The sequence below is a fragment of the Oncorhynchus mykiss genome, chromosome 12, assembly GCF_013265735.2.
Source record: "Oncorhynchus mykiss isolate Arlee chromosome 12, USDA_OmykA_1.1, whole genome shotgun sequence".
Lineage (NCBI taxonomy): Eukaryota > Metazoa > Chordata > Actinopteri > Salmoniformes > Salmonidae > Oncorhynchus > Oncorhynchus mykiss.
The window spans coordinates 78,388,658-78,416,223 of record NC_048576.1 but is presented as its reverse complement, the minus strand read 5'-3'; the positions used below and the strand labels follow the sequence as shown (position 1 = coordinate 78,416,223).

The 27,566-nt window shown below is 45.8% G+C and overlaps 1 protein-coding gene across 9 annotated transcripts; it reads right to left on the bottom strand.

The window, feature by feature from the left end:
- Positions 1 to 1,953: 1,953 nt before the first annotated feature.
- LOC110538976 (nucleosome-remodeling factor subunit BPTF) lies at positions 1,954 to 26,289 on the bottom strand. 9 transcript variants are annotated; one of them, XR_005035148.1, is made up of 31 exons: positions 25,564 to 26,289; positions 23,005 to 23,827; positions 21,811 to 22,031; positions 18,805 to 18,978; positions 17,099 to 17,299; positions 16,700 to 16,848; positions 16,033 to 16,391; positions 15,748 to 15,879; positions 15,274 to 15,403; positions 15,000 to 15,135; positions 14,544 to 14,858; positions 12,454 to 14,335; positions 12,123 to 12,247; positions 11,877 to 12,005; positions 11,467 to 11,617; positions 11,155 to 11,278; positions 10,599 to 10,818; positions 9,869 to 10,039; positions 9,140 to 9,282; positions 8,829 to 8,958; positions 8,287 to 8,528; positions 7,927 to 8,173; positions 6,569 to 7,796; positions 6,138 to 6,363; positions 5,674 to 5,954; positions 5,379 to 5,567; positions 5,088 to 5,280; positions 4,792 to 4,876; positions 4,401 to 4,587; positions 3,746 to 3,852; positions 1,954 to 2,875 (listed from the first exon to the last, which is right to left on the bottom strand). XR_005035148.1 is itself a non-coding variant. In XM_036938598.1 (31 exons), the coding sequence occupies exons 1-31, from the start codon at positions 26,042 to 26,044 to the stop codon at positions 2,839 to 2,841; spliced, it is 9,051 nt and encodes a 3,016-aa protein (XP_036794493.1). In that variant the 5' UTR covers positions 26,045 to 26,289; the 3' UTR covers positions 1,954 to 2,838. The 9 variants fall into 9 exon arrangements, 8 of the variants coding, with proteins under 8 accessions (XP_036794493.1, XP_036794492.1, XP_036794489.1 ...); XM_036938598.1 differs by lacking the exon at positions 3,746 to 3,852 and having other exon boundaries at positions 6,569 to 7,254; positions 7,315 to 7,796; XM_036938597.1 differs by lacking the exon at positions 3,746 to 3,852 and having other exon boundaries at positions 12,454 to 13,719; positions 13,759 to 14,335.
- Positions 26,290 to 27,566: the final 1,277 nt, after the last annotated feature.

Below are 27,566 nucleotides of genomic sequence, written 5' to 3'. Positions count from 1 at the left end.
AACCGATCACCTCATCCCCATACTGTTTTTATTTATTTACTTTTCTGCTCTTTTGCACACCAGTATCTCTACTGGTGTGACCATCTGATCATTTATCACTCCAATCTGCAAAATTGTAATTATTCGCCTACCTCAAATGCCTTTTGCACACAATGTAATTTAGACCGTCACAAAAGCCGCGGCCCTTGCAGAGCCGCGGCTTCAAGGTCTCAGAGCAAGTGACGTCACTGATTGAAACGCTATTTAGCGCCTAAGCTAGCCGTTTCACATCTGTTACATCCTCCTTTTTCTGCAGCAATCCGGGTCAACAGCATCAATGTAAGTACAAATTTAAACCGTCCCCTCGCCCATACCCGGGCGCGAACTAGGGACCTTCTGCACACATCAACAGTCACCCTCGAAGCATCGTTACCCATCGCGCCACAAAAGCCGCGGCCCTTGCAGAGCAAGGGGAACTACTACTTCAAGGTCTCAGAGCAAGTGACGTCACTGATTGAAACGCTATTTAGCGCCCACGCTAACTAAGCTAGCCGTTTCACATCTGTTACATATATACTCTTTTTTTTCCTACTGTGTTATTGACTTGTTTATTGTTTACTCCATGTGTAACTGTGTTGTTGTCTGTTCACACTGCTATGCTTTATCTTGACCAGGTCGCAGTTGTAAATGAGAACTTGTTCTCAGCTAGCCTACCTGGTTAAATAAAGGTGAAATACAGTGCCTTGCGAAAGTATTCGGCCCCTTGAACTTTGCGACCTTTTGCCACATTTCAGGCTTCAAACATAAAGATATAAAACTGTATTTTTTTTGTGAAGAATCAACAACAAGTGGGACACAATCATGAAGTGGAACGACATTTATTGGATATTTCAAACTTTTTTAACAAATCAAAAACTGAAAAATTGGGCGTGCAAAATTATTCAGCCCCCTTAAGTTAATACTTTGTAGCGCCACCTTTTGCTGCGATAACAAGTCACAACAAGATAAGTAAGTCGCTTGGGGTATGTCTCTATCAGTTTTGCACATCGAGAGACTGACATTTTTTCCCATTCCTCCTTGCAAAACAGCTCGAGCTCAGTGAGGTTGGATGGAGAGCATTTATGGTAGAGTGGCCAGACGGAAGCCACTCCTCAGTAAAAGGCACATGACAGACTGCTTGGAGTTTGCCAAAGAGCACCTAAGGGACTCTGCCCATGAGAAACAATATTCTCTGGTGTGATGAAACCAAGATTGAACTCTTTTCCCTGAATGCCAAGCGTCACGTCTGGAGGAAACCTGGTACCATCCCTACGGTGAAGCATGGTGGTGGCAGCATCATACTGTGGGGATGTTTTTCAGCGGCAGGGACTGGGAGACTAGTCAGGATTGAGGGGGAGATGAAAAGAGCAAAGTACAGAGAGATCCTTGATGAAGTACTGAGTGCTCTGGAGCAGGTTCTTAGACTGAGGCGAAGGTTCACCTTCCAACTGGACGACTCGAAGCACACAGACAAGACAACGCAGGAGTGGCTCTGAATGTCCTTGAGTGGCCCTGCCAGAGCCCGGACTTGAACCCGATCGAACATCTCTGGAGAGACCTGAAAATAGCTGTGCAGCGACGCTCCCCATCCAACCTGACAGAGCTTGAGGATCTACAGAAACTCCCCAAATACAGGTGTGTCAAGCTAGTAGCGTCATACTCAAGAAGACGAGGTTGAAATCGCTGCCAAAAGGTGCTTCAAAAATGACTGAGTAAAGGGTCTGAGTACTTATGTAAACAGGGATTATTATTTTAATATTTTTCTTTAAACATTTGTTAAAATTCCTCAAAATCTGTTTTTACCTTGTCATTATGGCGTATTGTGTGTCGAGGGGGAAAAACTATTGAATCAATTTTAGAATACGGCTGTAATGTGGAAACATCAAGGGGGTCTGAATACTTTGAATGGACTGTAAATGCTGAAGGGAAAAAATATTTCCATATAGCTAGAGCAATTTATTTCACAAAAACATATGCCAACACTTTCAGTAGTGGAAGAGAGCTCAGTCTTCTCCATTTATTATGTTTCATATACATCAATCTCTTCAGCTGTAATACAAAAACAAAAAGTCTAAATCTGACAAGTTTTACAAACAGGGCAGGATACCTTCAAATACATTGTGTTTTTATCCTTAGCAGTGTCATTACTGCTGGGCAATTAATACCAAATACTTTATTCATTTCAGCATAGCTTGACAAACTCAAACTGTTAGTGTCCAGAAAGCTAGAAGGTCCAAAATCAAGCAAGTACTTCCCAATGAGATATATCTTTCACGCCACCTCTAATAAAGTGATTGAAAGGGGAGACACACACATAAGTGCACTGTGCAATCTGATACACTGAGTGCAACTCAGCTCAACATTTTTCAACGTTCAAACAGGCGTCAAATGTTTTTTTGTTTTGTTATGGGCATGGCCATGGAAGCGTAAGCTTTTCTTAATTTCTTTAACTGGCTAGATGGGGTATCAAAGAATCAAATAAAGAAGAAGGAACAAGGAAACGTGAGATCTCCAAAGAAAGTATTTTCTTCAAGGTAACCTTTTTCAGAAATGCCTTTATTCAAACCCTCCATTTTAACTCCTTGTCAAATGTCCATGTGGCAGAGGTGGGCAGGCAGCAGCTCCACCTGACAGTTCTGTGGGAGCAGCGCTGCTGGTCTTACAGGGAGAGTCTTCCTTTGGGGGCTGCGTAGTGGGGCCAGGAGGAGGGAGAGGAGGTCACAAAGCACAGGAGCCAGGTCCCAACATGGATTAATTGTTCAGAATTTATCCCCATTCTCGCAGAGTGCATTTTTTTGTTGTTCAAATATGTGGTATATACTAAGAGGTCGAAGTCTGTAGTTTGTTGTTATGAGACCTATAGAATGTGGAAAAGGGGAACAGTTGAGAACCTTTAAAAATGTTTATGAATAGTTTAAACATACTGACATGAACAAAAAACAATACAGTGATACAAAAAATGGATGCCATGGGGTCAGGAAGGAGATAGAGCAGCCATGTTGGTCTAATTCATTGGGAATGACTTAGTCAATAAAAATGGTGCTACACGTCTACATCCCGAGGTACCTTCATGCAGTAAGGCATGGGGTCCAATTTAGTTAAGCTGTAACATTTTATTTATTATTTTAAGTCTATATAAATTCCTCTGACCATAGGCTCTCTTTGTTTTAACCATACAATATTCATCTTATTGTTTTAACCACAAAATGTAAAACATCCAAATAATAAATCAACCAGTAGTTAAGCTAAAATTGACCTACATACCTGTGCACCATATTAAAATCATGCCCATTCATTACAAATTCCATGATATTTAAATTAGCAGAAAGAAGGCCATGAGGAAGAGATGAACCTAATTTGATAAATATATAATAATAAAATATACAGCTTTACATATGTGGTCCCAAATGTTGTTTTTATATCTCCCTCTCCAAGAATAACTATAAATAAACATTAAACATTTCTAAGTAAAAGCTTCCCTGACACTTATCTTGCTGATGATTGATACAATTTGAAATGGTAAAATTACCAAAATAATAGAGAAAAAGCATATCCCTTCAAAACGTGATTTGTAAGTGTCAACATGGCTGCCATTTTGTGATTGTCACAGGAAGGCATCTTTGGAATTTGGCTTCTATACTTGCAAATGTACATTTAAGCATGGTTTGTTTCACTGATAGAACACTTGTGTTTGTGTGTTTATTTCTTTAAATCTGACAATAATCACACAGAATTTCCACTGTTTATGAAACAGCAAGTTCCATGATTCACTACTAGAGACCCCAGCATCCAGCTCAGACTCCAGCTATAACGTCAGACTTATGACATCACAATCTGCAAGAAAGAGAGAATGAGTGGCATAAATCAAATGCATGCGGTACAGGTGAAAGAGACACAAATGCAAGGTGATGCATGACACAGAGATGGAGCAAACATTAATGAAGCTCTACTGAAAACTATTGCAGGGAGGATGTCTGAGCTGAAGTCAGCCCTGTAGGCTTTGGTAAGACTCTGCATCCCTCTACCAAGCAGCCCACAAACCACAGCCAGGTCTGTGGGGAAGACCACAGCCAAAGTCAGGCTACTACAACACAAACGGACATGCCCAGAGAGCGCATGAGGCAAACTAGCATGACACAGATGCATGGTTTAATGAAAAATAAAATATTTTAAAAAGGGTGTTCTTGGGAAATTCTCAAAAGCAGATTCAAAGTCACATGGAGTGTCATGAACATTATATGACTGCCAAGCCATTACCCATGCCCTAATGTCAGATGAGACCATGGAAGCAGAGGAGCATGACGGAGGGAGTCTTTTCTAACAGGATAATTAATGACAGGGCCTCTGAAGAGCTTTGGGTGTCATGAGAGCTCTAAACTTACCTGCTAGCTTTGAAACCTTTGAGCTTCTGTACAAAGAATGACTCCAGAACTTCGGCACACTGAAAGAAGGGGGAGTCGTTGGGGTTGTAGTAGCGGCAGTTGTCAAAGACTTTGGTCATGTCCGCCACAAACTCAGTGAGCTTGTTGTAATACCGTTTCTGTAATCTGTCTTCCATTGTGGAGAGGTCTGGGGATGAAACATAGAGAAGGGTGACCAAAGGTAAATGTGTTGGTCAATTATTATATTTTCTAAACAATCAACATAAACACTAGCCAGTACACATTGTGTCTACTTTCCAACACATTCAAGGTTAATGTTTCTCTCCAAAACAGAAATAATAGCGACAGTCAATGACATTACAGTGATTTAGAGATCTGCCCTTGCCCTTACCCATCGGTTCCTTTATAACGCCATAATAATCAGGAGCATCGTTGGGATCTACTGGTTCAAGGAACGGCCACGCCATTTTGTGAGCCTGTTAACAGAACAATAGATGTTTCACTAGATTTACAACAGTGAGGTATACTGAAGATGTTGAGAATGTAGTGCCCCAGACCAGAACACTGGGCCTGCAATGCAACGTTGTTTCATTTATTCAAGACAGGGTACATGATGTGACTCCCAACTCTGGCCATATCCATATCAAATGCATTATCAGTAGAGACACAGGCCACAGGCTTTCATACCTGTAAGGAGCGCAGGATTCTTCTTAAACCCTCGTAGTCCTTGTCGGTTAACGGTGTGAGGACGGTCATGGCGTCCTCCGTGGATTGACACTGCGGGCACACGTACTCGTCTATGTGGGTGGCCTCACTCTGCAGAATGCCTACACAGCGCCCGTGGTACCAGTTCTGGCAACGGTCGCAGCCAATGTAGAACCTGGGAGAAAAGACATGGGAAGTACAGGTCAGGGATATTTGGACCTATAACATTCAGTTCACCCAAGCTATAACCTTATTAGTATTGTGTTATCATACTGTGTTTCATCATATGGCGTCCGGCAGATGCAGTACAGCTCCTCCGTGGTGCCCTCTGAGTCCTGTGAGTCCTGGCCCTGCTTGCAGCCATTACAGACGTAGTCGTCCATCTTCTTGGCCTCCTTCTCCGTGATGCCTACACACGCACCGTGGAACCAGTTGGAGCACAGGTCGCACCCAATGTAGAACCTGAAACCATGTGGACTTAAGTTCAACGTCTTTGACATACATGCTACAGTTCAGTTACATGTTCAGTGTTTCAATGGGAACCCGATATGGTGCATCCATATCTTACTTGGCCTCGTCATAGGGCGTTTTACAGACACAGTACAGCTTGACTTCCTTCTTGTGATCCTTTGAGGTAGTGGATATCATCTTCTTCTTCTTGGGCTTGGCGGAGGACGAGTCCCTCTCGTCGTCCCTCTTGCGTTTGTGGGCGGAGGAGAGCGAGGCCATGGTGGGGGAGAGGGATAAGACCACCTGGGCTGCGGCTGCAGCAGCGGCTGCCTGAGAGGCTGCAGCTTGGGCCTTCTCCTTCTCCTTCCTCAGCCTGCTGATGTCCCTCCTCAGCTCCTCCTGAGAGGACATAGAGGAAAGGAAGGGGAGCGAGAGAGAGCGAGAGAGAATGGTTGACAGTTGGTATCACAATGTAAGGAATTCCTGGGCAGTGGCCGCAACACATCCAATATCACACTTCTACACCCTCCTGGAGCACTACAATACAGTGGCCTATGATGCAGAGGTGACTATGGCACTGACCTGAACCTCCAGCTGCAGCTCCTTGTCCAGTAGAGCCCTCTTCTTCAGGATCTCAGCCTTGAGCTGCTCTTTGTGCTTGAAGAGCAGAGCCGAGAGCTTGGTGGCATTCTGCTTGCTGCGTTTCTGCTCCACAGACTCCTCCTTCTTCCTCTTCTTAGCCGCCTGCTTCTCGTCCTTGTCGATCTTGTCCAGGATGAACTTCATAACCTGGTTGCAGACGATTATTCTGCTCAGCAGGGGTTAGAGGAAGGGAGGGCTTGTCAGACTCATCATGGAATCAGACAAAATACAACTAACACAAAATAGTTGGAGATTGTTGGTAGGATTAAGCATAATAAGGTTTTGGAACTGACAAATAGATAAAAAATTTACTGTAATTCATATTAATGCTGTTATGTAAGGGTCATGTCTGTGAATAATGACAGCCATACCTCTGGTTCTCCTCCCGCTCTGCTGGAGTCATGGTCTTCCTCTGTTTCAGATTTTCTATCACAGCATTCTGCTTCATCACCACCTGTTTCTGGATGATGTCGCTGGGACTGGAGGCTTGCAGGCTCTGCTCCCTTTTGGCCTCCTGCTGCTTCTTCTTCTGTTGCTGCTCTCTGAGCTGCTGGATCCTCTGCAGGTGGTCCTGCACACTGGCTGTCTGGATGGTCACCACGTTCTGGATCTGGTGGGCCTGCACCTGGCCTCCTGCCTGCTGGATCTGGATAGGCAGCTGCAGCTTGATCTGCTGGGGCAACACCCCACCCTGCTGGGCCTGGAGCTGGGCCGCCACATGGGTCTGGATGGTGCCCAGCACCTGGACCTGCTGCTGCAGCCCCGGCACTGTGATCAGCTGGTGTTGGTGGTGGAGCTGCAGCTGCTGCTGGGGCCTGATCTGAGCCGTAACCTGGGGTTGGAGTTGAGCATGGGCCTGGGTGATAGAGGGGGAGACCGAAATAGTCTTCATATGGACCTGTTGTGGAGAGGTTGGGATCTGGGCTATCTGCTGGATGGGTAATGCAGTGCGGGACTGGAGGGGGATGTGGACTTGAGTCTGAGGGGGTTGAGTCTGATGTGTGGACACTGGAGGGGGGGCAGGAGCGAGGGCAGGGGGCTGGACAGGAGTGATAGGCTGTTGAGGGGGCTGGACTGGAGCGATAGCCTGTTGAGGGGGCTGGACTGGAGCGATAGCCTGTTGAGGGGGCTGGACTGGAGCGATAGCCTGTTGAGGGGGCTGGACTGGAGCGATAGCCTGTTGAGGGGGCTGGACTGGAGCGATAGCCTGTTGAGGGGGCTGGACTGGAGCGATAGCCTGTTGAGGGGGCTGGACTGGAGCGATAGCCTGTTGAGGGGGCTGGACTGGAGCGATAGCCTGTTGAGGGGGCTGGACTGGAGCGATAGCCTGTTGAGGGGTCTGGACTGGAGCGATAGCCTGTTGAGGGGGCTGGACTGGAGCGATAGCCTGTTGAGGGGGCTGGACAGGAGCGATAGCCTGTTGAGGGGGCTGGACAGGAGCGATAGCCTGTTGAGGGGGCTGGACAGGAGCCTGTTGAGGGGGCTGGACAGGAGCCTGTTGAGGGGGCTGGACAGGAGCGATAGCCTGTTGAGGGGGCTGGACTGGTGGTGCCGGTGCTTGAGAGGTGGCGGGAGTCTGAACCGGAGGCTGAGACAGCGCTGCATGGAGGAGAGAGAGGAGACAGCAGCACAGTATTAACACATCTACACAAACTAGAGACCAACATTCTAATTCACAACTCTGCAAAGCCTTGTGTACGATGCTTGTTGAAGTGGCCTGGCCTCATACCTGGCACTGAGGGTGTTGTTGTGGGGGCTGTGACGGGGGTGACAGCAGTACTGGCCGTGGTTGTGGGGGTGGGGACTGATGCCCCTGGGGTGAAGAGGAAGCGCTGCACCTGGCCGTTGGGCATGGCAGCCTGCATGAGCTGCTGCCCAGGCCCTGGGATGACTGTCACCCCCTGGGGGATGACCTGCAGTTGGCCTGTGGTCTGTCCCTGTCCCTGGATTACTACTGTGAGACCCTGGTTCCCTCCCTGGAACACACAGACACACACAGTCAGACATAAAAACACACAGAGAATATATCCAACAGGAGTGTGAGAGTATGTGTGAAAGTAGGTGTTAAAGAGAGTAGGTGGCTCCTCACCTGTGCCCCCTGCGTTAGCTGGGTGAGCTGGGCCAGGGTGAGTTTGACCTGGCCCTGCTGTGGTCGGCCGCCTTGGGGGGTGGATGGTGATGGGGACTGCCCGGGGGCAGGGGTGACAGGACGGGGGGACGGGGCAGCACCCAGCATCCTCTGGCCTGCACTGGTCTGCACAGGGCTGGCACTGGAAACTGCTGTGGAGACAGGTTGGCCCCGGATGATCTGAGTCACCACCTGCTGCTGGCCTAGAGGACAGACAGTGAGGCAGACAAACGGACACACAAGTAGCCTTAAATAAGAAAAGTGCATGGGACAGTCCCAAAACAAATCAGGTGACTTATCATGAATGAATTGACTGGAGGTCATACATAAAGTTAACATCGGAGGACTACCAATACAGTTCTAAATATAGTATCCATCTGAATAAAATGAATACGTATAAACATATCAACACAAAGCAATGTCGCTGACTGTCTAATGTGCATGCTGAGGAGTGAGCAGAGCCATGCAGCCACGGGTTGGGAGGCGGCAGAGGAGAGACCTACTGGCTGGTAGAATACCTTGTTGCATCATCAAGGGGGTTCTGATGATGGTTTTGCCCATGGTGGTGCCCTGCTGCAGGGGCGATCGGATCACCGACATGCCCGGACGGATCTGGGCTCCGGTGGCAATGACCTGGGCCAAAGAAACAAAACACAAATAAATGATACAGTACACATGATTATGCTAATTTCACCACATTCCAATTAAGATTATAACTCAAAGAAAGAGCAGGGGAGAGCATAAGAGGGAAAAAGAAAGCAATAATATGTGAGAGAGAGAGAGGGATAGCTCTGTTAGGATGTCTATTCTCTACCGGCTGAGTGGTGGTTGAGGTGGAGGTGTTGGGTCTGATGTTGATGGTGGCGTTGCGGTTCTGGAATGAGGAGTAGGTCCGCTGGTTGCCTGGAGTACTGGATGGAATAATGCCCAGGACATTCTGCTGGACTTGCACCATACCTGTGACGGAGAGGGACTGTGTTAAGCAATATGAATTCACCACAAGTAGATCAACAGTAGGGTGTTGAACCTCAATAATGAGATTTACAACAAATCAAACGCCCTTGTTAAACGCTCATGGAACTAGGAATTCAGTTTGTCAAAGAAATACAGCCATCAGTGGGAGAAATGTCACCTGCCCCTCTTGCAGATGACCTGGACAGACTGTATGGATCAAGCAGAACAGGTCCTTTGTGTTGAGACTGTCTGGGACGCAGCCAAGATACTGTAAGGAAGCTTCCATTGGATCAATAATCTGACAGACAGGACAGCCATTACTGTGTCTATTACTGAGCGAGACAGACAGGGCATCCCAGGGGTCCTCCTTCCTGGAATGTTCTGGTATAAATCAGTGGCATTTTTTTCTACGTATTAGGGCAGCCAGCACACTCAAACCAAAAGCAACACCTCAAAGCCCCTCAAAGGTTCCACTGGGGTGAGATGGTTCATGGTTTGGCTGAGTGGGGGTAGGCCTGCTGAGTGGGGGTAGGCCTTGTCAATGCGGTCATGCCGGCTAAAACCATACAGACGGCAAGGTTATCCATACCTCCTTGTGTGGTTGGCATGTTGACCGTAACAATCTTGCTGTTGGCCGGGATGGGTAGCTTGGCGGTGATGACCTGGCCAGCCATGGTCACCGGGCTGGCAGAGATCTGGAACGTTTGTCCAGAGGTGGTGACCATGTTGTTGGCCACGGTGGCCCGTGAGCAAGTGGAGACTGCAAGACACACCCCACCTGCAGTCACACACCGTGTGCAAGTGCAACCACAACAGCCAGGGTGTATAGCAGTGGTGTCCACTAAGGGGTGTTTTCCCCCCAGCTTCGATTCAAACAAAGCCATTGCATAATGCTTTTTGGACTGATTAACTGATTATGAGCCTGAAACTTTTTTCTAGGAGTCAAAAGTGATTCTAAATGTTTTTAGAATTCCCTTTCCCAGCCCCACACTTGACTGGGTTTCAGATACAGGAAGTGGACACCACTGGCCATTAAGGGGATTCAACATACCATAAATATCTATCAAAATAGGTCAAATTAAAAAATTGAATCCAAACCCTAAGATTATCTGTTGTAACAATTTGACATCCACAAGTGAACCTCAATGGCCACCATTAAAAAGCGAATGGGGAATGAAAACGCCTTCTGACCAAAAACATGGAAATATGAAAAATTATATTTCAACACTGCTACCAAGAATCACTATCAACTTAAAACACACCCCCACAGTAGCCACCGCCATGATTTTGTATGAGCAGCTAGTCATCGCCAAACTCACCTGGACTACCCTGGCCCTGCTTGACCCAGGAAGCAAACGACTGATGGAAGTTCTTGTTCTGCTGGAATGTGACAGGTGTCCCCAGCTTAGTGGCCAGGACCAGTTTAGTCCCCGGTGTGACCTGGTTGGTCAGGGATGCCGGAGTGCCAGAGGCTGAGGTTGTAGGGGTGCTGGTGGGGGTGGAGGTGGTGGCACCAGGCTTCTGTTGCTCCAACCGTTTCTACAACGCAAAGGTTCAGATGCTAAATCTATGCTAAACCACATGGAAACACCAAACTCATTGTAAAGTGGAGCCCGGAGTAAAAGAGTGAGTACAGAGTGAACATGTCTCATCTGAATAATACATAACATAACTTCCAACTTCCAATTGTAATTGCACATGGTTAAAAAGGACAATTATTCAGATCAAAACCAAACCAAACAGAGGCCCTTGAAATGTCCCAGCTCCCAGTGTTTAGTGTTTGTGCCCCCCCAGGTTTGGGCTGAGGGGGGGGTGGATTGTAGGGAGGCTAGGTGTCACCATAGTGCAAGGTGGAAACTTGTCTGATCTTCCCACCTGCTGAGCAGCCAATCTCTGGTGCTTTAGCTGAGCCTCCAATTGGGCCTTGGCCTCCTCTGCTGTCTTCAGCGTTCTACTAACCTTAGCCTGGTCTGCAGCCTGGGCCTTCTCCCTCTCTACCCTGGGACCACAAGAGGACAAGCCAGTTAGTCATACTACATCCAATAACAACAAGACAACACAACAGACCTGGGCAGGGTTACAACAAGACATCTTGAGGGAAGTAAAGGTTCAAAGGTCACATAATATCAAGCACTACAGCAGCTTATTCTCTCCAGCCCCAGCAACAAGGACAGTCCACCTGCTCACCTTTCTGAAAAGGCTCTGATCTCCCAGATCTCCAGCTCCTCCTCGGCCACCCACGTCTCTAAGATTATGGGTCCAGTCTGCTTGGCCGGCTCAGGCTTCTTTGGCCTCAGAGCGCTGGAGCGCAGGCCTTTCCTCTGGGGAGTGGGAGTTTCTACCCAGGAGGACAGAAAAAGGATGAGGTAAAGGGGAAAACGACATCTGTCAATTAATGTCACTCTTTCTATTGTGGGATAAACAACTTACTTAAACTCCATATTTTCACTTACATTGCAAAGGATTTGCCTACTCAGGTACTTGAGAGAGAACACTAGAAGAGGTGAGGAACAAGCTGAGCAAAGATTCATGAGACCACTATAGGATTGTGACAGCGTGATCCTAAGAGAATTTGGGATGCAGTTTCATCATTTTACCTTTGGGAGCTTCGGTAACGCCAATTGGGCAGATGATCTTCCTGATGCAGTATTCAGACCGGATGCCGTGCGGCCCCACATCTCGCCGCTTGATGATCTCTGTTGTGGTGATCGCCGTCTCCGAGGATTCTGGGGAAAGCAGAAAGGAAATATGTTTGTTTGAAATGGTAACTCATCTTCAAATTGAGAGACAGGAAGGATGAGGGCAGAGAGAGGGAGAGGAGGGTAGGATTGCTGTGCACTCACCTGTGCGGGTGGTTCCTACAGCAGGGGAGGGCTTGACAGCCATGTCATCCCACCTCAGGCAGGCCCAGAGCAGCCGCAGCATCAGACTGACCCCCGCCAGAGACTTCACAGTCTGGAGACGGTATCTGCATAGGAGACCCACGTCAGTGAGTGTTATCAAAACAACCTTTAACCAAACAGCTATATGGACAAATGTACATGGTTCCATGTTCTCAATGGTTTTAGCCAAAGCATTGTTGTCTTTCTTTGTTTTCATTTCAGTGCACAGCATATGAGGTGGTCCACTGCGTGAATGGCAGCCTAATGGCTAAGGGTCAACTACGTGACTAACCTCCACGTGATTCCAAAGGTGGGTCTGGGGGAGGGATAAGGCCAGATGTCCAGAGCTGGCTTGGCGTTGTAGTTGAAGATAGGTACCTCTCTGATGCCCCCTCTCCTCGCCAGCTTCTTCAGGTCATCATTAGGCAGTACAAAGATGCTCTTCTTGCTACTCTTGGTGACAAACTTGCGGTAAGAGGGGAGGGCCGTGCCAGAGCGGGTCTTCTTGGAGCGGGAGAACTTTAGCAGCCGGACACGGTCTCTGGTGGAGTACTCCTTACTGACCGTCATGGAGGTGACTGAAGAGCCTGAGGGGCCAGATTTGGCATCTGTCAACATTGCAGTGACAACAGTCTTGGTCTCCTCGGAGACAGTGGCCCCGAGGGTCGGGGAGCTGACCCTGGTGACGGTGGTCTTGGTCATGGTGGTGAGGGTGGATACAGCACTGCTCTCTGCAGCAGGCATCACTGCAGGCTTAGTGCTGCTGGAGACCTCAGCTATCTGCACCGTGCGAGACTCTGTTGACATGGTGGTAGTAGTGGTTGTGGTGACTTGGGTGATGGTCTTCAGCACCCCAGTACTGCTACTGCTGTTCACTGTGGTGTTGTTACTCAAGCTGGACTCCTCTGCAGTGGGGATAGGAAACGGGGTGATCTTATTGGATGCCGTCTGCCCAATCTCCATTGGCTCAGACTTGGTGCTGTTGCTTACTGTGGGAACACCAGTGGGCGGCCCTAACAGTGACGACGTGACGGAGTCTGCCACCCTGTCGCCATTATTCTCTAGTCTGGCAACCTTCTGAGGTGGCAGATAGTCAGGCTCGGACACCAAAACCCTTCTCTCTACGTCCGCCAAGGCTGGGCTGGTGGCTAACACAGTGTTGTTGACCTTTAACCCGTCCTGAGAGAGAGTACCGTTCATAATGGATTTTACAGGCTCCTTCACTGGCAGTGTTTTGATCTCACCCTCTAACGTCTGGAGCATGACCTTGGTGTCCATGACCTTGGCCAGGTTTAAGTGCATCTTTGAGTCTACAGGAGTCTTGGTGTCAACAGCGTCTTTCCCATTCACCTGCTCTAAATGTGGTTTGCTTTCTATCTCCCTCTGTCCATTACCTTGCTCTGTCTCCTCATAACCATGCTTCCTACCGTTTTCTCCTGCTATCGTCACTTCTGCTCTGGGAGGTTTGAGGGCACCTAAAGCCGGTTCTAGAGATGTCAAATTGACTTTGTTGTTGAGGTCTATGCTTTTCTGGGAGCCTCCATTCAGCTCTGTTTGAGATAACGCATCCCCACCATTTCCCTGAACGCTGCTCTCATGGTTGGCCAACCCTGTGGTGTTGAGGATGGGGCCTGTGGCTCCTGCTGCCTGGGGTTTACAGGTGGAGCCTAATCTGACGTCCAGATTATCTGTCTCTCCTGAAGGCTGGGATTTCACTGGCTGCTCCTGGTCAAAGTCAAGCCTTTTAACAATTGTGTCTTTAACTACTGAGTCTGCTTGTCCCTCAGCTTTCAGACTTGTGCACGGTGTCACTGCTAACTTGTCTGCTGTAGAAGCCTTGATGGTGGTGGGAGTCCCTGTGTTAACTTTCTCCTTGGAGACTGTGTGTTTGGCCAGGGCTGACTGCTGTTTGAGGCGCTCTAGCCTCTGCTTCTCCTCCAGGGTGAACTGTTTCACTCTGCGCTCCAGCAGCCCGTCGAGCTTGGACGTCTTCACCTTCTTCTTGTAGGCCGTACGGAGCTGGAAGCCCTCGCTGACGTTCACCACATCCCAGTTGAAGGGGCGGACAGGTGGCTTGGCCTCAGAGTCCTCCTGCTTAGGTTCTTCTTCCTCCCCGGGCTCCTCCTTCACAGCAGGGTCAGTCAGTGACGAGGGGCATTTGCTGTCCACTATACCTAAAAGCGAGAGAGAGAACTCCATGAATGATATTAGCCAAAAAATGTGAGACCTGAAAGACAACTGCTAAGTACCAGATAAATATAGAACACAGCCAATCATAGCAAGAATGGGGAAAATACCAAATGTCATCTAATAAAAATGTCTTATTCAGATAAACAGCAGGAGACCCTCTCTGTTTATTGATGAAAACTAATATCATTGTACCTTTTTCCTCACTGAGACAGGTGTCTGGTGGACTGGGGTCAACATCCATCTTATCCTCAGTCTTCTCCTCCACCTGATCATCTTTCTTCTCCTCCACGTCGGTGATATTTTTCTCTTCCTTCTCTTTCAGAGTCTGCCCCTCTCCTGGTGAAGTGCTCCCAGATGGCTCCATGGTGGAGGTTTCCTCCTGGTCTTTTTCTCCAGTAATTGGAGTAGACTCTCCTTTTGCCTGGGTTTCCGAGCTCGTTGGTGCTTTGGGCAAACATTTTCGTTTGTTCGGGCAGGATGTTGCATTTTCTTTGCCAGTTTTAGCTGCTGTAGAGAGATTAAAATGAAAACACATGAAGCACCTAATTTATACTGAGGCATGCTGGAGCCAAATTTTCAGCTTGAGTGGCCTTGATCATCATCAGTGAGATAAGACAGAGATAAGACGTGTACAGAAGAAACACTTACCTTCGAGTGCTTTGCGGTAGTTGACGTTGGTGTTCCCTGGTAGCCTGGGAACAAAGCGATGGACGTGAGTCTTACTGACCCAGCTCCAGCCCCCGTACCCAGTTACTCTGTACTCCTCCCCCTTCTGCTTCCACACCTTACACACAGAGAGAAAGAACCAGTTAGATAAAAGACTACACAATCGCATACAAAAGATGGGATGATTATGTTGTCAGACATCATGCAGTCATAAAAGCCCAAACAGGACTTGAGAGGAAAGTGAACCCAGATTTACCTGGTGTTTGATGGGGATGGTGTACTTCACCCAGGTGGCCTGCTGCATAGTCTCCTCATCCTCCAGTTTTTTCTCTCTCTTTTTCCCCTTCTCTTTCTCCTCCCGCTCCATGGAGGTCATGCGATGGAGCCTGAAGGGGGGAGGTGGAAAAAATACATCAAAACGGCAAGGTGACTCTGGCTTGTTTAGTCAGGGCTCCATTATCTTCAACAATGAACCTCCTCTCACTCATGGGAAAAGCGTCAGCTACTCTGCATACACTGCCCACACCACTACAGACCTCTGCACTGAAGAGAGGTGAACAGAATGCTTCATAATCAGCTGAGCAGTGAAGCAATATAATTCATTCAGTTTAGCATTGTACACTTGTACACTAGACCGCAGAGAGCAGGATGAGTTGGGTCGATGTGCTATGACTCAAAACTCAATTCAGCAATGAATTAAGTCCTTTGATTCACAACCAATGTCTCTTACCTGGTGTGTCCAAGCGCATCTTTCCAGACAGGCAGCATGACCACTGGTTTGATGGCACACTCCATGATGGCCAGCGCCAAGGCAAACTCCCGAGCCTTACTGCACATCTGCACCGCTTTAATCCAGTTTGTCCTGGAAAATCCCAAACCCACAACCTCACTATACAGCAAAACATGATTTCACACATGACCTTATCAGTCAATAATATTCCATTTCTCCATTGTGTGAAACAGTTCTGAACCCCACTTTCCTATGTCAGAGTAAGTAGTCTGTTCTGGAGCGTACCTGTGCGAGGCCCAGTTTGGGTGCAGGAAGGGGGCGGGGACATTGGTCTCCAGCTGGATGATGGTGAGCCGCAGGGTGGAGATGGTCAGCACCTTGGATCCGTGGATGGAGCCGTTCCACTTGAAATCCCCGGCGGGGGTTAGGCTGAACTTATGGGAGAGGTGGCGGCGCTTGTCGTGGTCCTCACGATGCTGGTGCTTGTTGAGGCCCAGTGTGTTGGTGCTGAACTGGTTGTGGTAGACTCGGAACTTGCCCTCCTGGCCCAGCTTGAAGAAGTTGTTCAGGTTGTCCTTCACCGTCAAGTCTTTCCTCACAGTACCCAGAAGAGCCACTTCACTCTCAGAGCTGGCAGGAGATGTCTAATGGAGAGACACAAGGGGATATTTCTACTGAGCTGAGTAGAGACATGGCTAAGAAGAGAGACATCGTATCCATAGGGATTTGGCAATTGGGAGACTACCGGTAGTTCAATGAATTGTGTAACATTGTGTAATAAAGTGAGTCGATGTGGAACAGAGGACTGGATTTCAGTCTAGATGATTGAAAATATAACAGGACAATCCATTTGATCCTGCTAAGGCTGCCTTCTCCTAATGTGAGAGACTAGGCTGTGGGTGAAATTCCACAGAGACGACAGAAGGTTAACAGTGTCTGGTTGGTGCCTCACCTCCTTGCTGTCCCTGGGTGTAGGGCTGCCATCTCCCTGGGTCTTTTGCTGGCTCAGCTTACTCTCCGGGTTACGCAGACGAGTCACTATGCGATTGTTAGTCCATCCAGATGCTGACCCCTCACCATTCCCAATCTCCTTGCCTTCACCTGCAAGCAACAAAACACATCATTAAGATCAGTGATGATGAATTAAAAGAGAGAAGTCAATCATAAATAAAGGATTCATGATTAATTGGGCCAAAAACCAGCACAGAGGAGGCAATGTTCAATGATACAAATAGTATCTCTAATGTCACTTGGTAGTCAAGGCCCTTGAAAGTTGAATGAGTCAGGGCATGCATCAGTAACAGAGTGCCTCCAGAGGCCTGAGTGTACGGATGGTACGGCAACGTCGTACCCGTGTCGTCCTGGCTGGTGATGGAGGACTGAGAGGACCTGTCAGCGAGGTTTGGCTCTTCAGGCCTCCTGAGGACCCCAGGCGCTGAGACGTGGCTGCTGTTGCTGTTCTCGTCTCCAGGGTGTGGTGGTGGGGGAGTAGGCTGGCACTGGGCAGAGGGGTCCTCCTCTCCATGGGACTCTGAGTCTACAGGCTTATCCTCTGGGGAGGAGGAGAGGATTGAACAGTGAGAAGCTGAGCAGCACAAACCCCTTAGGCTCCCATTGAGTGAAAACATGCGTCAACACCAGCACCAGGCACTAGCTGTCTACACTGACAAAGTATTGCAAATGATGACGGCAATGCAGAGCAAACACGGATTAACTACTTAAAAAGTAAAACCTGTAATCCACGACAATTGTAAAAAACAGAATGCTTTTGGCTTGATGCCTTCCCTGCCTCACCTTAATGATAATGCACAATTAGCATAACACCAGGGAAATGCTTAATCAGTGAGTCTGAGCAAGACTTTGCACTTCAGCAGTCCAGGCTGACAGATGAGGCTAAAAACACAGTGCAACACAACACAAGCAGTGCACAACGCGGCTGCAGAAGCAAATTAAGAAAAATATTGTATCTGAGCTGTGGGTTAAAATGGCCCTGCTGTATATACTGTGCTGAGGGAGCAGGTGGAAGGTTCGGGCAGGCAGCCAGCCTTTTGTTTCCCCTAAAGGAACAGAGGCCAATTTCCCCAATGAATTGGGGTGAGAATAAGAGGCTGGTTGTGACAGACTTAGCGTGGTGGGCGCTGCCTGCCAGGGATGCTGCTGCCGAAGCGCCATTATCTGAGAACAAGTTCACAGTGTGTGGACCAGACAATGCACCGCATCAGGATCCGGATAACACAATGAATGCATTGAGAAAATAGAACATGTAAGCAATGAACAAGGTGACTAGAATAACAACTGACTACACTTACAGCCTCCTGAGCACTGTTCAGCCTTGCATGCTGAACACTACAAAAGACAATGGAACACAAAATGGATGGCAAGAGCACAAGATCCCGCAAAAAGGCACAATGCATCTGTTGAAGGAAGAAAATAACCAGGCAGATCTCGATCATATGAAGATGGATGAAAGACAAATTCTTGGAAAAGAAAACCACAAAAATAAAGGGATACAATAATGGGCTATTTAAACGTTACATAAGCAGATGTGAAAAGCAGAGTGCTTTAAGGAGTAAGAAAATACTTAAGACAAAATATGTTTATTCCTGATTTATCTCAGTAAGTCAGCAACAGCGGTCAGTTTAATGAGTGATACTGAGGTGAGCAGTACTGTGGCAGAGTAGAGCCCCCTCTGTTACACTCATTACTCTGGACTGGGTGACTAAGTGAAGGCTGCCAAACAGAGTCCACTCCCTCTGTTAGTAATCCATGTATTGAATTAGTAGACAGTAGATAGGGAAAGGCATACTGTGTAACCGTGTTGCAGCCATTCAAGACACTCTCATCCTCAAAGGAAGCTATGACTTAGCTTTAATGGTCCAAGAGCACTCTTTAGTAGACTTTCTACCAAACACAGCCAATAATCAAATCAACAAATGGTCACATTGAGGAGGAGCCAACCTGCATGAAGATCATCATCTAGCCAAGAAGCAGCAGCAGCAAAAAGCTCCAAAGCATAGGCAATACACAACTCACATAGAAGAGCAATTCCAGTCTTACCTTGTGAGCTTGCCTCCTCTTTAGACTCGGAGTCTTGGAGCGCTCTGTGGTCTGGTAGTTGAGAGCAGTGTGTGGGGGTCTCTTCCTCTATCTTGGTGGTGTCTGTAGTGGCCTTCTCTGCCTGCTCCGCTACTCGCCGTTCCTGCCTGCCCTGCACACGCTCCAGGATCTCATCTACACAAATAACAACATAGCTGATAAGCAAATGGCCAACACCCACACACCATGCTAGGTCTGTTTGACCGGAGACTACGTTTCAGCTTTATGTGTAAATCAGTAGGTCTATATGTTGTTTATCATATTATTATGTAAATCAGTAGGTCTACATGTTGTTTATCACATTATTATGTAAATCAGTAGGTCTACATGTTGTTTATGATATTATTATGTAAATCAGTAGGTCTACATGTTGTTTATGATATTATTATGTAAATCAGTAGGTCTACATGTTGTTTATGATATTATTATGTAAATCAGTAGGTCTACATGTTGTTTACCACATTATTATGTAAATCAGTAGGTCTACATGTTGTTTATTATATTATTATGTAAATCATTAAGTCTACATGCTGTTTACCACATTATTATGTAAATCAGTAGGTCGCATGTTGTTTACCACATTATTATGTAAATCAGTAGGTCTACATGTTGTTTATCATATTATTATGTAAATCAGTAGGTCTACATGTTGTTTATGATATTATTATGTAAATCAGTAGGTCTACATGTTGTTTATCATATTATTATGTAAATCAGTAGGTCTACATGTTGTTTATCATATTATTATGTAAATCAGTAGGTCTACATGTTGTTTTTCACATTATTATGTAAATCAGTAGGTCTACATGTTGTTTACTACATTATTATGTAAATCAGTAGGTCTACATGTTGTTTACCACATTATTATGTAAATCAGTAGGTCTACATGTTGTTTACCACATTATTATGTAAATCAGCAGGTCTACATGTTGTAGACTCATCGCGCTCTAGCAACTCCTTGTGGCGGGCCGGGCGCCTGCAGGCTGACCTCGGTGGTCAGGTGAACAGTGTTTCCTCCGACACATTGGTGCGGCTGGCTTCCGGGTTAAGCGGCCGGGTGTTAAGAAGCGCGGTTTGATGAGACATGTTTCGGAGAACACATAACTCGACCTTTGCCCCCCCAAGCCTGTTGGGGGAGTTGCAGCGATGAGACAAGATCGAAATTGGGGAGAAAAAAGGGGTAAAATACAACAACAAAAAATACAAGGAGATGTGTCAAGTAGCTAATTCCCAACCAGAGAAGCCATGCTAGACAATAAGAAAAGGAATGGAGTTGTTTGGCTCACTAGCCCTAGCCTGTTTGTTGAAATGATGCCTTTCTATTACAGGATGGCATTACATATATAATGGAGTCAAACCATAATTGCTTTCCAAAATTGCTCTCCTACACATTTTGAAACAATAGAAAACTAGCTGGTAAAATTGCAATTGGAAAGTAACAGGCCCTATGTATAATGCTTGTAACAGTGTCAATATCATCCTGTCCTAGTTCTCATAGAAGCAGTCACTCACCTTCAGAGAACAACCACACAAACATATAAATCTTGCAGATTGCTAATACACCTTCTAGCACTACTTGAAATTGTGTGAAAGAATGAGTGGAAACGGATTGTGACCGGTAATAATAACCAAGTCACAACACATACGATCACCAGCACAGTTAAACACCAATATAGTTAGCCATTGGCAGCTAAAACCAAGAACAACTCATTAGAACCCATGTCAGTGAGTCACTCCTGATTTGCTGTCTCTACTATTGTTCCCTGAAATGCAACAGTGGGTCAACACTCCGGAGATGACGTTAATGAAATTGCTGTCTGAGCACTAAAAGCAAGAGAGTGGTGGATCAATAATGTGTTCTATGATGATATGGTATAAAATCTCTCCCCATAAAAGGCAGACAGAGAGATTCCAATCTTAATTCAGGGATATAGATCTAACAAAAAAAGATGTGGACAGCCAGCAGAAAGCATTATGCCTGTGAAAGTATCCTGGGTCACAGGAGAAGACGAAAAATGAAATCAGTCTCCATTCCCCACCTGCCAATGGTTCATAACTGAGGTTTTCACTCTGTCACCATAGAGGGAGGATGAAGCAGTGGGATTCTGAAGAGGATAAAATACCAGCAAGGCCAGTTCATCACTACAGATGGTACAGGTGGAACGAGACAGGAGAGAAAAGACTCTGCATTGATTACCTTGTCTTTGGAATATCTGGCAAAGAAAGTCCTCATTGTCTAACAATTGAGGAGACTGATGCCAAAACAGTACAACTAGAACCAAGCAAGCTTATCATATAAAGCTTGGTTTGTGTAAACTATGAGATCTAGTGGTCAGGAAATGCAGAAACAAAGGAAGACTCTACAACAAACAAGGAAGAGTAGAGTAGCCACACAGAGAAACAGACACTGGTTTAAAACCAACTTTCTCCCTTCGATAGAAATAAGAAAACCGCTGTTTGCATGATAAGTAAAAAGGCTGAGAAAGAAAGGGGAATAGCAACATCTATGATGTTTGATGCTTATTAAAATGTCACATACACAGGACAGGCGCAGTGAAATGTGTTGTTTTACAGGGTCAGCCATAGTAGTACAGCACCCCTGGAGCAAATGAGGGTTAAGTGCCTTGCTCAAGAGCACAGACAGATTTTTCACTTTATCGTCTCAGGTATTTGAACCAGCAACCGTTCGGTTACTGACCCAGCACTCTAACTGCTAGGCTACCTGCGGCCCTCTGACAGTTCTAATACATCAACCACCCTAATCATACTTCAGCACGAGGGAGAATGTACTCTCCTCACCAGAGATGTATTGGAATGTAATCTCACAGGAGCTACACAACATGTAGCCTAGGGGTCGTCATTGACATTTCTATATCGAAAATGCATAGAAGCCATGGACCAGCTAAAAATGCTTCAGTGTGACAGACAGTGATTCAGAGCGTCCAGCAGGTGGCTGTCTATCCTTACCGTTGGCTGCCGTGAGGAAGGCCTTGTTGTTGCCGCAGGCCTTGTTGGTGAGGTCCTCAGTGATGTCCATGTGAGTGTGCACCTCCTCTCTCATCTCCTCGAGGACGGCACACAGGTCGTTTTCCCAGTACTCCTTGTCTAGACACTCTATCAGCTCTCCCAGCTGGACCTTTGTGCTGTAGTACCAGATCTTCTTCTTATCATGCTCCCCGTCTTCCTCACTGGAATAACAGGTCAACAACCATTATTAGAGTTCTGACAAATAAGATAGAATATAATTGGCAATCAGTTTGTTTATAAAACAGGTTCAAGGAACTTAATGAATAGATCATGAGATGGCATCATTGTATGGCCTATAATGCTGCATGAGGCATCGTTAACCCGGAGAGAAAGATATCTTAACTTCAAAGGAAAATCAACACTGAATGCAAATGGCAATAAGCTTAAATTCCATTCGAGCGCATGTTGTTTTTCAGCGCCCTTACTCCTTTTTGTTTGCCTCTTGCAAGAGAGACCAATTACAAGCAATTGCGAAGATATGTTCAAATGGAGGAGGCAACATGATGAAGAAGTGGATACTCCAGCAGCAGTTCAGTAAACTCTCAGGGGGGCTATGGCATCACAGCACAGGAGTTTCACCTTAACTAAGGACACAATTAACAAATCACTGCACCCTCGCCTCGCTGGCTGATGTCTCAAACCGCCACTAATGATCCCTCCCACAGCTTGTCAGATAGATCCCACTCTTCAGATTGAGTCATCGTTGAAATCAGCTACATTTTTCACACGCAGTAAATGTTTAATCCAGGCTGCTTCTACATGAATATGGGTGATTACCAACAACATCCAGCTACTAAAATTCAAGTTAAAAAATATATGTTCCAAGTTGAAATCAGCCCTCTCAGGCAATCTGTGTGTACATAGTGTTCAGCAACAAAATGTGTATTATTCTATCCACAAGACATGACTGATGTTATACCAAGCAATTCAGCACTGGAAAAAACAACTAAGTAATTCTGAAGGCAATCGATTAACTTGTTTTCAAGAACCTCAAGGACATACATCCACTCTCTGTTTACATCACAAAATACAATGTATCACTCAGGTGAGATCACCCAGTATGGTATTGAGATGGTGCATAATATTGATGAAGTCACAACAAGGGAGGTGGGATGGGGGCCAGTAATTACTTACACAATTATCCTTCGGTTTAGGAACCAGTATTGCCTCCGGTGGCGGTCGTAGCCGATGGGCTCCTGGCGGATGTAGGGTTTGCTCTTTTGCATCTCTGTCACACAGTCTGTGACCCCGGGCACCTTGTGTGCCACGCAGATCTCACACTGCCATTCGTCCTCCGGCACCTCTACCAGCGGCGGCTTCACACACTCCAGGTGGTAGACGGCAGAGCAGGTCTCACAGCACAACAGGTCCCCCAACCTGTGGCACACCCTGCAGTGGTCATCATACTGCACCACCCCCTCTGACATCAACTCCTCGCGGGCGATATTGGTGGTGAGGAACTGATCCACCAAGAACTGCAGCACCTTGATCTTACTGTCCAGAGGGCCATAGGGGTAGTCCTCCACCTCCTGGTAGGGCAGGACATGGTGGTACTCCTGGTCGCTCTCGCAGTAGGCACGGACCACCTCGGGCCACGTCATACCATCAATGAAGTAGAGGGTGGAGTTGACGCTGTCCTTGAGGTCAGCAGGACCGAATGTGGTGTTGGAGGTGTCCTCCTCACGCAGGATGGCCTTTAGTAGGGCTGTGTGTGTCTCTGCCATCAGCGTGCACTGCTCCTGGCCTACCAGTGCAGCACAGAAGTCCTCAAAGCGGAAGGGAGAGAGCCGCAGAACCGTGCTGAAGTTGCGCAGGACCTCGTAGATGGAGGACACGTTGAGCAGTTCCTCGCTGGGCACCATGAGGTCCTCAGAGGTTCTGGGCAGCTCCAGAGGAGGGATCTCCTTTTCCTCAAAGATGGGCGAGCGAGGGCAGTGCACCCGCGTCCTCTTCCGCCCTGCCAGACAGAGAGAGAGAGAGCAGTGAATGCCATAATCCATGTGATTTAAAGACTAAAACTGAAATTGCATTCTGTAAATCATACATAAAACCCAGACAAAGCAGAATTACATTGTCTCAAGGGCTTAAATCATACATTAATGAAAATTCAAAGAAACAAGTTGAAGACAGTATTTACGCAAGCGAACAAATGTTAGCCATGGTCATGTAAAAGGAGAGTTCGCAAGTGTCTCTGAAATCTACTGCCACAGAAATATGTTTGATTCTTTATATTGGTGTCAGGTCTGCTTTAAAACAAATCAAGTCTTGGATTTGGCGAAACACTACACCAACTCAAAGTTGGCAAGGGTATTAAACCCAGGAACCAAGAAAATTGTGAGGGGTTATATTATTGCAATTGAGAAAGTCAAGAACAACAATTTAACATAATGGACATTCCCTTTAATGTAAAAAATGACTTCTTAAAATGGGTCTAACCCAACACTGTGATAATGTTTTGCAACAGCAACATAACCATTACTTTTCTGCTATTCTACAGATATGTTTTGTATCTTTCTTACATTGTTTGTCAGTATCTTTCAAATTATACTTTCCACAAATAATAATGAACTTTAATATAATCTAAATAGTTACTTATATTGATTGTGTAAGAAAATCTGCATCAAAAGTGTGTTGAAACAAAAATAACTTTTGCATTTAATTTCCAAAGTTTATAACATATTATGGATATTAAATAGTACAGATATTAATTTAACATTGAAATTAATAATCCCATTATGTATTTTGGGGAATGTAAAACATTATTGTGCTGCATCACTGAAACTTCTTATCCTCACATAGTTACAACTGGTGAAATTGAGAGCGCTTATTTTCAAAACAATGGGCCACATGGTACCCTGTCCTGTCATTAGCTCGAGCTGATGTGGATTACTAGCAAGCTAGCTGGGTCCTCCTGGACAAGAGCACAAGCCCATGACATTGCTAACTAGCTAGCTTGAAGAACTCATCTGCTTCTCAGCTGTGAAAATAAACCTATGCTGGATATAAGAAGCTAATGATAAGTAAGAGTGTGTTAAAGAAAACCCCAAAGTTAATTAAGTCTCATTAATTTATAGACACATTATATTCACAAAGTATTTAACTAGCTAGACATGCTAAGTAGCTATTCCCCTGCAAGGAAATTATGCATCGTCAAGGGTTGTTTTATAATTCGAAACACTCTAGTTATTAGTGTAAGTTACCTACTCTGGAATGTTAATATAAGGCTGTTCGTCATTTTAATTGTTTTCTAAATGATAAATCTGCATTCACAGCTGTTTAGCAGGTTCAGGCATTCGCTTGTTAGCCTAGCTTGCTAACGTTAGATAAGGTATGTTATAACTACCTAACTCTTGCAATAGCCAAGTCAGATCCAAAACTAGCAAACACAATTATAATAACATCTTGCACAATACTGTTAGTTAAAGATGTTTCGGAATTCAAACATGTGCAATTCGGCTCTCGTGCACTGCCTAGATCGCTAAATGCAAAGCTTTCATTCCATCATCAACAATTTTGAACTCAAACTAGGCCTGTTTTTATACACAGTCAGTGCATTCTCCATTTTGAACAATACAGCTTCCTGCACTATAAGATTTAATGCCAATGAAAATACGCCCAGACAAATTATAATTAGTTACAATGTCATTGTTTTCTAACATTCTCTAAGCAGCTTGAGCAATATTGCGGTTTTACCCGGAGTGCTGCCATGAGTGCTCTGACTCCGAAAGCTGCTTTCAGTACAGTAGCTGGCATCATCATCATCCTCCTCGAGTATTTCCTCAAGCGGGTCTGACTCCTCGTTGAGGGCCTCTTCTTCCTCGTCTGTTATCGTCTCTTCCTCTATCAACTCGTCCTCCTCAGATCTCAAACTCACAGCATCATCATCTTCATCACTTTCATGATCATCATAAACCACTGATCTAGCGATTGACCGTCTGCCCCTAGTACCTCTGCCACCACAACCTCTGCCTCTTCCCCTACCGCGAGATGATCCCACTTTCCTCCTGCCCCTAGACGAAGAGTTATTTCCCCTCTTGGGACTCTCAAAATCGACCTCGGCACTACCTCTCCCCTTTGCCCTCAACTCCCTCCTGGGTCTCAAGCCACGCTCCGGCTCGGATGAAGGCTCCTGCATCTGCAGGGTTTTGGGCGGCCTGCCTCTTTTCCCCCTCATTATATATAAAAGCTATTATTTTCAATTTCAATTTCTGCGTTTATTTAGCCTTCACAGAAACAAGAAAAACGGGTACCGCCAGAAAGCTTGATTTGCGTAGATTCCAAAGAAGTAGTCCCGTAAAGCCCCGGTCTCAGTTTACGTGAGAAAGCTCAAAACGAATGGCTGGCGTCCCGCTTCTGATCGGTCGCAGCCGCCATTTTTCTTCCTCTCCGACTACTGAAAACAGACCGAAGGCCCAGTGCTGATGTCACGTGGTGACTGTTCTTCCAGTACAGTAGACCTGAACAGGCAAAGGGATTTGTATATACATTCAGTCATTGCACTCTGAACTGAAGTTTGCAATTATTGCCGAATTGCAAAAAATAAAAAGACTGAAATTATGTTTTGTCAAGTAGGCTACAAAAGTGTATTATGAATATCTATAAATGGGAAAAGGATATGATACCTAACTTGTTTCTATCTTGATTTTCATTTTTTTAAACTAACATTTGTTGCTATTTTCAAAATTTTCTCAAGTTATAATGTTAAATTATTATTTTGCCAATTTAAGCATACCCCTTCATGATTTTACTCCTAGAGTCATAGAGGCGAAGTAATTTTTTAAAAAGTATTCTGCCAAGGGTATGCATTGGATGAATACAAAAGATCTGATAATGCAGTTTTTTATGTTTAATTTGAAAGGGGAGATGATCAATCTTATCTTCCACCACAATTACTGAAATCACATCATCAGAAGAGGTTATAATCTGTATCGGTGCGTGCTATACGGGATCATTGGGACGTAACCGAACACCTTTGATGTTGGTTAGGGATAAGTAAGGGCTATGGTTAAGGTTAGGTTAATTCATCTTTTGTGATTAAGGTTAGGGTTTAGGGTAGGAATGTCCCGAAGATCCCGGATAGCACTGACCAATCTGTATATCTCATACTGTATTTCACAAGATGGCTTGTTGGTGTTGCAATGTATCCAATCATAGACTTATCTCCACCATAACATGACTATGTGTGATAACCTTATCGTAGTAACCAATGATGTACAGTACCAGTCAGCAGTTTGGACACACCTACTCATTCAAGGGCTTTTCTTTATTTTACTATTTTCTACATTGTACAATAATAGTGAAGACATCAAAACTATGAAATAACACATATGGAATCATGTTGTAAGCAAAAAAAATGTTAAACAAATCAGCCAACTCGATGACAGCTTTGCACACACTTGGCATTCTCTCATCCAGCTTCATGAGGTAGTCACCTGGAATGCATTTCAATTAACAGGTGTGCCTTGTTAAAAGTTAATTTATGGAATTTCTTTCCTTCTTAATGTGTTTGAGCCAATCAGTTGTGTTGTGACAAGGTATACAGAAGATAGCCCTATTTGATAAAAGACCAAGTCCAAATAAACAAAGAGAAATGACAGTCCATCATTACTTGAAGACATGAAGGTCAGTCAATGCGGAAAATGTCAAGAACTTTGAAAGTTTCTTCAAATGCAGTCGCTAAAACCATCAAGCGCTAT

What these genes read in the sequence shown, in the direction of transcription:
- LOC110538976 (XM_036938594.1), bottom strand. Translation starts at nt 26,044, where the DNA reads ATGAGGGGGAAAAGAGGCAGGCCGCCCAAAACCCTGCAGATGCAGGAG. An exon ending in TGTAGGAACCACCCGCACAG is followed by an intron (nt 12,006 to 12,122) that starts GTGAGTGCACAG and finishes TGCTTTCCCCAG; the next exon opens with AATCCTCGGAGACGGCGATC. An exon ending in AACAACACCCTCAGTGCCAG is followed by an intron (nt 7,797 to 7,926) that starts GTATGAGGCCAG and finishes TCCTCCATGCAG; the next exon opens with CGCTGTCTCAGCCTCCGGTT.